Here is a 13,958-nt window from a genome sequence, read left to right as displayed (position 1 = left end):
ATGACAACGCTTGCTCAGTATATTAGTATTGTCGTTTATAAAATAATTTTACAGATTATGTTTTTTGTCAGCTTTGAATAGCTGATAGGATGCTCAGACATCAACAATCCTCTTATTCTGCATCCCAGTTCTCTATCGCATTTCCTCCACCTGGGCAACCCTTTGAGATTCGACTGCTACCTTCAAATACTTTCAATAATGTTGACAAGACTCCCTTTTTCACTTGTCTCGGTCACTCTGGTTTCTGGTTATTACATTGACGAGCGGCACGAATTACACAACAACCAACTATTTTGGTTCATGTCCGCCATCTTGAAATCAGACCACAGATCACAATGGCAACATCACTTTTCCAAGTCCCTGCGAACCATATAGCAAAAATCAGACAAGACCACCTCAGCTGTAACTTCCAAACCACACAATTAGCAAGGCAACCATGTAACAAGACTAATGGGCACTCCAGCGAAGAACATATTCTCCTGCTCGCCGCAACATCAACACCGACTGGAGGGTCAAAGCACCTCTTGCAGATCATCTGTGCATCACTACATCTGCCAATAGGTGCATGGCGGCTCCATCTTGATGGGGGCCACAGAGCTCCTGCGAACGGCGACCCTACATGGATTACATGCTTGTGCAGTTTTACAAATATGTTTCATTTGTTTGCTGAGACTAGATTTTTGCTAATAACTATCCTTTTATTTTTTTGAAAGGTCACAACATCCTAACACTCTCAGAGATTCAAAAATAATATTAAAAAATATGAACAGGGGAAATAATTGAGCATGAACCAGTCAAGTCTATGTTTTATCTCATTGTTGTTCCTGAACATTAGAAGGCTTTGGCCTTGGCATTTGGACAACTTGAAGTCTGATAGGCTGATGCTGTGCGCGCGGTCACATCCAGGCCTCCGCCCTAATCTCTTTAGCCCAGGCCTCAGGTGTGTCGCCAAGTAACTTAGCGATAGTTCTGAATAGGAGCTTTGTAGAGCTTAGAGTGATCGCCCATCTACCCGCTGCGGACAATCCCCCACCACTGAATGACAGGAACAGGTTCAATTTGGAAATTGTATCAGTGGATAGTGTGATAAAGGCTGCATTGGCAAAAAGTGTTCGACCAAGGTATGGAAGATCCATACATTATCCATGAGCCTATATTTGATATTAAGGCGAAAAAAGTAAACAGAAAAAGAAAAAAGTATCATATCTTCCTGATTACGTATCTACAAAGTACTGCATTTTATTATTGAATAATCTTGAAAAATATCAGCCTTTCTGTGACCCTTGTCCACCATGGACCAGCCATAAAGATGTAGAAACAAATAAGTTGCTGTCTGTGTTGGACTTTAATGTTTACATTGGATTTTTAATCTGACATCAGCGTTTTGTATAGATAAAGGGATTGCCAAATACTATAATGTGAAGAAGGTTTTAATTTACATAACACTACACTTTAATGTATTAAAAAGTGTTATTTTATTGTTTATTATTAAATTGTTTTTTTCATTATTATTTATTTGTGTATTTTAAAATCTGTAGTTTGTGTGATGTATTTTTAATAGCGAAGGAGGGGCGATAAATGAGGCTGATGATTTCTTCGTGTTTTCCATTCTTTATTAATAGTCAGGCTGTGGCGTTGTAAAGAATGTATACACTTTAAAATCTAACATTCTTATAAATAAAAAGGTAGCGCACCGAAGCCTTCAGGGATGGAGAGGTGCAGGGGTGGCGCAATAAGAATCTTCGATAGCGGTAGAATTATTAAAGACAGGTCTTTGGGAGTTGGCCTGGGTAATTTGCTATAGATGAACGAAAACAATAAAATCCAAGTTAAAAACCAGATTTTAATATTTTTATTGCCGATAAAGAATGATGGGGACAATTTTCTGCTGTATGCAGGCCTGTTCAGGCCATCACAGTAAACAATGGGGACTGTGATTTAAGGCACAGTTTCTGCCACGGTTTTCCAGTGACCGGATTCTTAAATAGTTGAAGAGCAGGAGTAGGGGTGTTTTACCACCTCAGACAGCAGTAAATAGTGTTTGTCAATTTAGAGGCACGTGCTGCTTCTGGCTGGTAACATGACAGCCTTCCTCAACATAGCTAAAGTAAACTACAGGACAGAACACAAACCAGCATAACAACACAATTAAACCACAGCAGAGCACAACACAACAGAAGAGAAAACAATGCAACACAATAACAGTACAACACAAACCACAGCCGCCCCTCAACAAAATGCCACACAACAAATGTTCACAAACATTCCTGTCACACATTACCACCTCCTGAAACTTACATTCCTAATATGGTGGTAAAAGAAGATTGCACCAAGCACTGCCTTTACATTCGACCAAGGACATGGAACAGCGCCAGCCTGAAATGTTTTGAGAAGGGGCCCATCCCATTCTGTGGATTCACACCTGCATTTCAGGTGTTCTCTAGTTGTCACTAATATCCTTGTTTTAGCATATGGAAGGGTCAGGAAAGCAGGTGGCTGAGAACTTAACCCTGAGATAACCCAAATATACTTTAAGTAGTCGTGAGAATATGGAGATTGCATGTCACAGAGAACATAAAAAAGTAGAAAGAGGTACAAAGCCTGGCTAGCAAGCAGCTCTCTGAAGAATGCATGTAATACTGAGTTATACACAAGTGCATTCTCTGTTTTATAGCCGTGGACTGTCCTTACTTCTGAAATATAAAAAGAACAAAATGAAAGGCTTTACTCACCGGTTTCTCTGTAGACATTATTGATGAAATGCTCAGTGGGTTCTTGGAGTTAAGGTTTCCTAAAGGAACAAAGGAGTAACCGTGATTTTTCTTTCAAATTGCTGACAGTGCTTAATCTGAGCCGGTGGTGTGAGGTGCTTGGCACTGAAACTTAATTGTCAACACCGGCACTTATAACAGCTGCCATATGACGTCGCTGTTTGTCTAATTTTTAGATGAGCAGACCAGGAATTGTTTATGAGTTCAGTATACATTAAAACAAACAATACCTACCGTCCAAGCCATTTATCCACCTTTGGGGTCTGCAATAGTCTGAATCGTCACACTTGTAGCAGCGTGCTGGTTAGTAGTTGTGTAGGTACTGTCATTGGCAAGGCTGGCGGGGGCAATGAGTGGTGCACGCTGCTGAGCCTCCAGACAAGACCTCTGGCACCTTTTTTTTTTTGTTTGATTACAAATTAAGCACTGAATTGCGCAAACTTCCAAAGCACACCACGGGCTAAGGGAAGCAGCACTCAACAAATTGTACTTTTGAAGGGTATTATTAATCACAGTTTTTTTTCCCAAGGGGAAACCCACCCATATCTATAGGGGAGGGACAGGCTTCTGGGGCTGTGTTTTGATTTTGGGTGCCAGCTCTGCCTGCTAACAGCATTCCTCTTTTGTTGACCAGCCTACCTTTCATGATGCCCTCCTTCAGCGCAGGTGAGCCACTCTGAATTGGTGTTGAGATGCTGCTGGTAGGTGGGCTCAGCTTGCCAATTTCCGATGACGTCGTGTTCCTCGGACTTGACAAATAGTTTATTTGATGAGAGCAGTTCTGGAAGCACAAAAAAGCAATAGGAAGATGCATTTAACAGACTTTTGACCCTATCTTTCTGTGCAGCTCTTAAAATTATATATTTACAGTTTATTATTTGTTGGATTAGCAGGATGCAATACATGTATTGTCAGGAAAATAAATGGAGTTAAGGGCTACATTATGATTACCCCTGTATCTTGAGAAGCAAGAAAACACACGGTAAAACCGGTAATGCTGGCTGAAGTGATATCACCCGCCATACCACTTCAGAATGGGTGATAATCAGGGATCGTTCACGTTTTCTCAGTTTTGCACTGCACACCTCGGAATGCGCTATCTTCATCATGCACCAACTGAGACAGGTTTTACCTGACGAGAAAAGTGCATTGGAAGGGTTTAGTCAGGCGCGAACTGGCAGTAGCGGGCACCGGGCATTTCCCCAGTGGGCCGCCTGGGTGGAGGTTGGTTCTGGGCTCCTGGGGGGTGTTTTTTGTTACCAGGGGCTGGCAATATGGGCCCCTGTAACAAAATTGTCCAAAACCGGCCCTAGCAAACAGCTCGGCCGCACCTCCCCCCCACAAGGGGGCCGGCCGAGCAATTTGCCAGGTCCGGTTTTGGTTCCCAGGCCGGCCCTGGGTGTAGTAATATTTACAAGTTGTAATCTCTGTTCGACTAATAAACCTTATTTACACTGCACTTTAGGATGACCAGCGGGATTGGAATTAGGGGTGGATGGACCATGCAAAGTTTTACTCTGCAGAATTCCACAGAGTCACATAAAATCTCTGCAAGATTTTTCAGAGTTTCCTGAGTGGTGGATTTCGGCACACTGCTCTGCTCGCATAGATTTTTTGCACGGGGAGCTTGATTTGTGGTGTAAAATCAGTGCGAAATGCACCACCGGGTGCGCCAGAGGGTGCTGCTTCTTTCTGCCTCTCGAGTAGATTTTCTATGCGAACATCAGCTTTCTCAACACAAACGGTAGCGTCCTGCTGCAACCGTCTGCATTGAGAAATCTCACTGATTTTCTCAATCGCCCTCACTAACTTAATGTTGGTGAGCCGCATGCGAAAAACTCTGCCACATGGTGTTTGGAAGAGTTTTTCCAGAACTCCGCACTCCAAGCAAAGCCTGAAGTTGGCAAAACTCTGCGAACTCAACCGGCGGAGCAGAGTTTATCACCCACCCCTAATTAGAATGTGATGTGCCTGCAAAGAACATCACCATCAGTCTGACTTATTCTGGAAAGTCCCTTAAATAAAATAAATACAAAAAAACATATAAACTTTGATTGCAGTTCAGACTTTTCTTGCCAGCGGCAGATGTCCGGAAAACATCCATAAAGTGGTACTATGCACATTTTTAGGTGGAATACAATCTACAGAGGGTCTGAGCTAAAGTCAAATGTGAAATGCTAATAAGTAGATGTTATTACAATATTCCTATTAGGAATTCATAATATCACTCTTTCAAGAATAGTCTCCCCCACAAGTCACTCAGGTGTGGCTTGAAGTCTGGCCCCCTGGGGAAGGGCCGAACACGTTAAAGCTGGCTACCCCCCTTGAGCCTGGCGGGTAGAATTTACACTCATTTTAATTGTGCAGATTCATCATATTATGAGTTCTGCGGGCCAGGATGGGAAATAATTTGTGAAAAACACACGTTTTCCCATTCTGCCCCAACAGGGATTACCAGACACTAGGAAGGGGACCCTACAACAGAGATATAAAAGCATTTGTTACTGTCATAAATTCAAATTTATAAATGCAAGGATACAAAAAAGATACAAACTGCATTCCAGATCATCTTACAAAATACAAAATAAAAAAATATATGCTATTCCAGCAAGATGAAGGGCAATGTGTGCAGTACTGTTGTTTACTTTCATACCAATTGACAAAACACAACTGTAGCACCATCTGTGCCAAAACAAATCTTGTGTGAATGTCACTGCCTTGTCTGAGAACCACCTCCTCCTATTGAAAAGTAACACTACCCAGCAAAAGTGGAGGAGCAAAATCAATAACAGATTTAAAAAAGCATTGGCAAAGCCAACAGATCTAGCTTACATAGTGAGTCCTATCTAAAACATTAATGAAAAAGACTGCTGGTGTGAGAAAAACAAAACCAAAACGATTGCTTTCTGGGTATATAATGCATTTATAAGATGAATAATTTAAAGTGTAATGATTCAGAGTACTATTGAAATGTTAATCGTCCCCCATACATGTCAATGCAAGCACTTCATAGGAGGCAAAATGATGCACAATGCTACCAGTAACATGAAGTGAAAGAAAAATACTCTGCTGAGTGAACCTAAGCCCTCTCTATGAAAGTTTTAAAGGGTTGGTAACTATAGGTCACAGACAGCTGCATTGTTCTAAAAAGGCCAGACCTAAAAAGGCATATGTCAGGCATAAGATTAATCACAGAAACATAAAATCAGATTAAGGAGAAGCCATGGGAAGGGGGAAATTTACGCATGCATTGGAAGACTTAGATGCACATATTTCACCAATTATTTATGTGGCAGTGGATAGATATCCATTTTTCCTGAGGAAGCAAGGTAAGACTGAAAGTGTGGATGACTGTGTTTCTGCTTTGGCTGCCTTTGCATTAATGTGCAGATTTGGGGCACTACAAGAGAAACTTATTTGGGATAAAATAATAATGCATATGAGTAACCCGATTATTCAAGATAAACTGCAGGTCAATGGTGAGCCTCTGATAAAAGACGTGGTAGTGTTGGTGAAATAATCGGAACTCACCGGAAGATGAGCTAAAGCTGTATTACATGACGCACAAGAAGTTAAAGTTGTGAATACAATTTCCGCACTTCTAAATAAGAAAGGGGAAGAGAATAGAAATGGGGTAAAAATTTCCAAGGAGCGAAAACTAAAGGATGGTTGTGAGAATAAAGGTATCGGCTCAAGCTCGAATGAAACTTCTATGAAATGTTTCCATTGTGGTATTGCTGATCATCTGGCATTTTATATGAAATTTCCTGCCAGGAATCAAAGTGCTTGGTATGTGGAATTGTTGTTAAATGCGATGTAAAAAGCACCCAAGTTGTGCGAATTTCTATTTAAGAAATTGCAAATTACTACCAACTTCAGGTTGGTGGTAATTTGTGATTTCTTTGAAAAATGCACTTTTTAGCATTTTTCAAAGTGCCATGTGGCGCACATACATGCCCTTAGCGCATGTATGTGTGCCACATGCACATTTCAGGGGTGCAACAGGGTGTCCCTTTGACATCCTGGCACCCTTGAAATTGCATTCTCAATTTGCGATTCTCTGATTGAGAATCGCAAATTGAGAATGTCTTCCCATTCATTCGGAGGTATTCCTTAATTGCGAATCGCAATTTGCGATTTGCAATTAAGGAATATGTAGGATTCACAAAATTATTTGCAAATCCTACATACATAGCATTTTGCGATTCTCAAATAGCGATTCTCTAAAAATCGCTATTTGAGAATCGCAAATGTATCCTTTGATACATATGCTCCATAATTTAAAAAAATATATATGAGAGGAAAGTGATGAAAATTTGGATGATTCTGAAACTAAACATGATAATCATATATTTTGTATTGATTATGATATTCTACATGTGAGTCAAGTAAAATTGAAGAAACCTATGTGTGAAGTAAGCATGGGTGGGGTGACTGTTAATGTTGTTGCTGATTCTGGGTCACATTTAACCATTGTGTGTGAAGAGATTTGGATGGATCAATTCTTGCGTAAATTGTGCACACACCTAGAAAAATCAGAGATGAGAGCAAAAAACTACACTGACAACGGGCTATATTTGTTGGGTTTCCAGGAGTTAGAATTACAGTTCAAAGATCAGTGGCGGCTGCCTCGAAACAGGGGTGGTGAGGTGCAGGGAGGAGGATGAAAAAATAATAAAAAATAATAAAAAATAAACGTAACTGTTGCTGCCACCATCGCTGCTGCCGCCTTTCCTCCACTCAGGACCAGAAGCACCCAGCCTCCCTGCCTCTCCCAGCCAATCATGACACTGCAGCAGTGTTGTGATTGGTCTTAGCTGCCAAACCGACCACTTAGGCAGTGCTTGGAAGCCTAGGCATGTTCTCCAACACAGCTCGGTGGAGAACATGCTAAGTAAGCATGACGGTTTTGCCGGCCAAAGAGGGCTGGCCAAACCATCATGCACACTTAGAGGAGCACAAACCACTCTTCACTCCGGTCTGACGGCGGCAAGCCTAGCCCCGCCCACCCAACCAGGGTCCGAATCCTGCAAAGAAAAAGAAAATGATAACTCTTGTAATTATCATTTCCTTTTTATTTTTTGCACTGCTCGCTGAGCGGTGGGACGGCACTCCTCCGCCTTAACTGAAGGGTTGCCACTGTCAAAGATAGAAAGGCAAATTTTAAGTTGTATGTGTCAAAGAAAGGACTTTTAGTTTTAGGTTGGCCTAACAGGGCGAATTGGGAATATTTTAAATCCCAATAGTTTGGAACCTGTGTTGATGGTAGGAGATACATTGGATGTAAGCACATATATTTTAGACTAATTTGCAGAGGTATTTTCAGTTGAAAGCTTCTACTGTTCCATGTGTTCACAAGGTTAGACATAAAACAGAGGTACAGATGGAATTTAAAAAAATGGTTGAGGCTGGTATAATTGAACAAGTAAAATCTGTGGGTGGGTATCGCCATTGGTGGTAGTGAGGCAACCAAATGGTAAAGCTAGGTTATGTGTGGTGCTCAGAGTATTTAATAAAAACATATTGGTGGATCAGTTTTTGTTGCCCAGGATAAATGAGATGTGTGGGGCAACAAAGGATGTATGTTGGTTCTCGACTTTAGATCTAAAGTCAGCCTACCATCGGGTGCCATTACATCAGCATTATAACAAATTAACCACATTTATTATGCATTTTGTCTGTTTTCAATTTAGGTCACCATTTGGATTAACATCTGCAGCAGGGTATTCCATAGGACCAAGAACAACATCTTTAATGGTGTGGCAAGTGTAATGTTTTTCCAGGATTATATTCAGGTTATGGGTAAAGACGGAGTTGAAAATGATTGTAGGCTTAAGCAAGTAGTATATACACTAAGAGAAAAGGATTTGACAGTGGAATTCAGAAAATGTAAAATTGCACAGTGATGAGTGTTATATCTGGGTCACAGCTTTAGTAAGGATGGTATTAAGCCGAAACAAGAGTAGGTGCAGGGTATTAAAAGGCAACAACTCCTACACGAAAGGATGAGGTTATGGCCTTTTTAGGCCTAACGGAATTTTATTCTAAATTCATTAGAAACACTTCTGAGTAGACATAGCACTTATGGCAATTGCCTGAAAAGAAAGTAAAATTTGTCTGGTCAAAGGATTGTCAAAAAGCCTTTAGAAGTCTGAAAGAAGATATTTGCAAAGCACCATTTCTTACAGGTTTTGATCCAAAGTGCATGATCATTGTGATCATAGACATAAGTAGCAAATGTTTGCGTGCAGTGTTGTCGCAATGTGATGTGGAACGTAATGAATGGGTTGTTGCATTTCTTTCACCTTCTCTGTCATTAGCTGAAGAAAGATATTTAGTGATCGTGCGTGAGACATTGGCATGGGCATTACATCACTTCCACCAATATGTGTGGGGTTTTCACATTTTGCTAAAATTAGATCATAAACCTCCTCCAAAATATCGATAACTGCAGGATTTCTGAATACATCACCTATATTAAGTAGAGTATCAGTGGAGTTATTGGATTTTATGTTTGATGTTCAATACAGGGTAGCAGATTTCCTCAGTATAATGCCTTTACCCATCAACAAGAAGATGACTTGATATGTGATGATGGTTGTGTGGCTGCATTATTTGATTGTGTATTGGAAGGTATTTTTTTGTCTGAGTGGAAGGACAATTAGGACAAGGATGAAAATTTGAAAAAGTATGGCCTAGTAAAAGGAATTTAAAAATGGAGGAAAGAGTGTTTTGGAAAGTAAGAGATAAGCTGGGTGTGGAGGCAAACATGTTGTTCAGATGTGGGAGAGCTGTAGCACTGAGAAAGACAATTTTGAATTTATGCCACAACATTCAGGTGTGTCCAAAACCAAGTAGAGAGTGAAATGCAACTACTGGTGGCCTGGTCTTGATAAGCAGATTGAGTTATTGATATGAGATTATAAGGAATGCAATAATTCATATAAATGCCTTGAGACCTTTAAACACCCCCTTATGGCCATAAATCATAAAGCAACGTTTCTGTATTTCATGTGGGAGTAGATCAAATGTTTAACTTCTTTGCATCATCAGTGCAAACAAAAATGTAGATAACATTGTCAAAGTCCGCTCCACTAAATAGACAGGAGTTGCTTATTGCATTAAAAACAGAAATGTACTCTCTAGAGTTTCCTCCTTGGTTTTTGGTAAATTTCTGGCTATTTTGGAAGTCACCACATGTTTCCAAGAGGGCTGCATGTGAGAATATTAAGGCCCAAAATAAAGTCCTACAAAAGACAAAAAAGGTGAGCATAGAGTTAATATTCATAACTCCACACCCACAAGTCTTGAAGATATTCATATCATTAAGGTAAGTATAAATGGATGTGTAAGTTAGAAAACTTATACTTACATTTATATACTTCCCTCCAAGATATTTTGGTAGTCAATATTTAGATTATAATATTCTGACGCAATTCCTGCCAAGAGGACTGAACAACATTTGTGAATTTATATTAACAACTATGTAAGACATTTCTAGATGCCTGAATGTACATAGACTACAATAACGTCTGTAAAATATGTATGGCTCTACTGCGATTGTATTTTTTTTTCCTTTTCTAGAAAAATATTTCTCTCCCAGAAAAAGTCTTCACCCCTACACCTAAATAATTTTAGAGGTGTTCCCTTCCAATTCCCATCCTCAAAAAAGATTTACTTCTGCCTCTAGCATGGATATACCTCTGTTTCCAGGATGGACCTTGGCTATGAAAAGGTGTGTGAATAGCCCAAAACAAGTACATTTATGGCTTTCCAAAACTTTTCACGGATTTTCCAGCCCATGAAGGAACATATTTACAAACACAAAAAAATATTTTGAGCAAATCTTTTTTCGAGGATAATTCTATGTTTTGTCAATCATTTAGTGTGATTTAATTCTAATATTGTACTTCAACACTAAGTTCATATCACAATTCATACAATCTGAACACGGTACAATACAAAAAAGATAAAAATAATCAACAGTGTAATTCTCTATATTGACATCAGTAGCCGAAGCAAGGCAATACTAGAAGTAGGGTCCTTGTTGACATGGTTCTCAAGGCTGGCGCTATCTGTTACACTATACTGGTGATCCACTATCTTTCTTTATCTCACAGAGTTTAGAGTGTTAGGGTAGGAAAAACAATGTCTAATGTGGGAAGGAAGGCACTGTTTGGAGTCCACCACCAGAGTTAGTGTTGAATATTGTAAAAAATTCTAGTTGTTGTTAACTTGCTCACTATTTTTAGAGTTTAAGAGTGAGGACCTTCTGTATTAACCGAGTTTGCGGTCACAAAGCCTGAAATTCTCAAAATCACAGGCTTTGCAAATTCAAAACCATAAGGTGCAATGCACCATGGACACACTGTGAGTTAGAATTGTTATTTGCACTTTTTAACTCCTTTGAATTCAGAAGGAGGAAGAGACTGCAACAAATGTTGGATGGGCAGAAATGCAAAATAGCTTTTTGTGAATGTGAGTGCTGTTTTGGAGTTATGGTGTCCCATTCCTGTCTCCATCCCAGCATTCTCAAAAGGTCATGGGGACTCTAGATGATTCCCACTAAAGTGATATCAATGAGGGCGGAGGTTTGCAAATGTGTGCAATCTCTCCCTTTTCAGCACAAGAGCTTTGTGGATCTCTCGCCACCTAAAGAGAGAAGCTGGTTACAGCGCAATCCAGACATGGCTCTGTGTCCAGCCTCTTTCGCACACCAAACTTAAGTTGAAGAGCCCATTGCTTGTCCACCATTGGAGCCTTATCACGGACAGGGCAAAGGTGTTATCGTTGTCATTTGCAGTTCTTGAATTAATAGTGGAGTTAAGATGTATTTATGTCTGGCTAGAAACTGCTTTACCTGTTTGCTAAAGCACACATTTTATATCTCTCTACCATCCTGTAGTGTAAAATGTTTTATTGTTTTTTTCTGATGAATGTTATTAAGATGATCTGTATGTTTTATGGGCCATTTGGGTTGTTGTAATTTGTATTATTGTTATTAAGATGATTTTGCATATTTATGAGTTAATGTTGTTGTTCCTCTTGTTGTTGTACCTAGTTTAGAGCTAATCCCACTGGCTAAACAGTAGACCATAGTCATGGTGGACCAGAAATCTCTTTTTAATCCCCAGCTCCACATTTTATGGTTTTATATCTTTGCAGCGGTAAAGTTTGTTTGATTCGATGAGGCTAAGGTATAGGCAAATTAAAATATAAATATTTTCTTCTTGAGTGGAAGCAGCACCTGTGAGAGCATCTGTCAAATAATGCTTCAAACATTGAAAGTGCCTGTACCCACCTGTAATGAGCATACAGGCCATTAGCTCAGTAATTCACAGTCATTTATTGACTGTGCAAAATGGTATGTACTCTTGCTTTTTGTCATAGGCATGGATAAGTCTAGATTATCTGTTCCAAAATAATTACTGTAAATTACATATTCTTGTGTGTAGGCCTGCGAACCGTTGGTAAGAAAGCTTAGTGAGGGAAGCCCTGAGTGCTAACATCTGCTGTGGCTCTCAGGATGGAATTCTGGGTGGTCAACTCAGCTAAACTGCTCATGCTTTTGAGATCACCAAACTGAATATCAATAAATTCAGTAATAACAACAAATGTCATTCACAAAATGTTGTACTGGAAAATGCTGTATTCTGAAATGCTATATAAATCAAGCCATAATTATTCATTGAGATAGAAGGAAACAGAAAGTAGCGTCTCAGGCTCACAAACTGATCCAAAATCTGGAAGAGAAATCTTATGACTGGGTGAATTAAAGCAGATGTATTGGAAGTGGGATTACAATATACGGTGCAGCACTTACAAGAAGGAATATGGAGGAAGCTGACATTTCAAAGAAGCTGTGCTGGTGAAGAGATTGTAAGTCAACTGCAAAAATGCAGGTGATCCTTCCTGTTGTATCTGGTTCAGTCATGGCTTTGTGAAACAGAATATTCACAACATTGAACATAATAGTCATACATCTTAGAGACCCCTGTAACCCATTGACATTATGTGGAGGGACAGATTTTTCATGAGGAAAAAAATAATTTTTTTGTTTCAGTAACAGTGATATTGACTGTTATAAAATTCACATCTTATGGGTAATATGGCTTGAAAAGATCAACTCTGCAATCAAATTTGAGGTGAATATTGTGATTTTACGCTTATGAGATGCCTAATGTGGGATGCCTTTGCTAGCATAAGTGATTATTGAGGTAAACATATGTGTGCCTGGAGGATGTACACCTATCCACGCCTCTTCAGGTCTCGTAACCGAATCATAGCCAAATGTCTGCTCACACAATGGAGCAGTGATGGAGAAGGGTTTGGAATTCTCTTGTTTGCCTCAAAGTTTACCAGTCAATATGAAAGCCATCATCTATTTTATTTCAAGAATAGCTCTTTCCAACCCCTCTGTCTCTGCTGCTCTGTGTGACATCCAGCTCTAGTGCTTACTGAACCCCCATTGAAGAGGGGTTCATGAACTGTTTGGAGGTCAGTGCGCTTGCTTAAGCTCTCCTTTGTATGTTGGATTTTTATCAGCTTGGAATTCTGTGAGGATGTTGTTGTCATTAGTGATAATCCAAAAATAGCACCTCTAGCACAAAGGAGTATAAATGTGTGTGCAGTGGGTGGAATCTTTTTAGGCATTGGATTAGGATCACATAACAGCACCATGCTAATTCTTCTTTTGAAAACTCATGAATACCACTTGGAACATTAGGAATTAATAAGACCATCGCTACTACAAGAACACTTTCTGGTGCCTGATAGCAAAATGTAGGATGCTGTGTCTCTCCCTTTGACTGTAATTGTTCATTCCAGGACTAGATTTCACAGATGAGGCTAGCAGTGTCCTGACTTGGGCCAATAGGGACTATTCAACTTTTAAGTGCTGAGAAATTTTCCTGCAGGGGAATTTGTTTCTGGTTTTCTGATTCTAAGTAGTTGAGATGTTTCTGGGACCACAGACCAGCAGTATGTGACCAACATTTACCATCAATACCAGAACAGCATCTGATATGAGTTTTCGGTAAAACCCACTTTTTAAATCTTCGACTCAGCAACATTATCCACACTGAGCTAAAGACCAATTTAAAGGGCCTGGCAGTGAACCCAGATTGAAATGTTACCCCAGAAAGTTGTTTTATACATTTGGAGCTTACCACATCAGCAGTGGCTAGT

At 39.8% G+C, this 13,958-nt stretch overlaps 1 protein-coding gene across 1 annotated transcript in view; it reads right to left on the bottom strand.

Moving 5' to 3' along the window:
* ADGRD2 (adhesion G protein-coupled receptor D2) overlaps positions 1 to 13,958 on the bottom strand; it is a 493,199-nt gene that overhangs the window by 45,173 nt on the left and 434,068 nt on the right. The window contains exons 23-24 of the mRNA XM_085613752.1: positions 3,411 to 3,552; positions 2,733 to 2,791 (exon numbers count right to left, since the gene is read on the bottom strand). Of these exons, the coding sequence (XP_085469878.1) occupies positions 2,733 to 2,791; positions 3,411 to 3,552 (201 nt within the window). The remainder of the gene's footprint in view (positions 1 to 2,732; positions 2,792 to 3,410; positions 3,553 to 13,958) is intronic.

This window comes from Triturus cristatus, chromosome 1_2 (assembly GCF_964204655.1).
Source record: "Triturus cristatus chromosome 1_2, aTriCri1.1, whole genome shotgun sequence".
Taxonomy (NCBI): domain Eukaryota; kingdom Metazoa; phylum Chordata; class Amphibia; order Caudata; family Salamandridae; genus Triturus; species Triturus cristatus.
The sequence above is the reverse complement of the archived record's forward strand: the minus strand, read 5'-3'. Positions and strand labels throughout refer to the sequence as shown.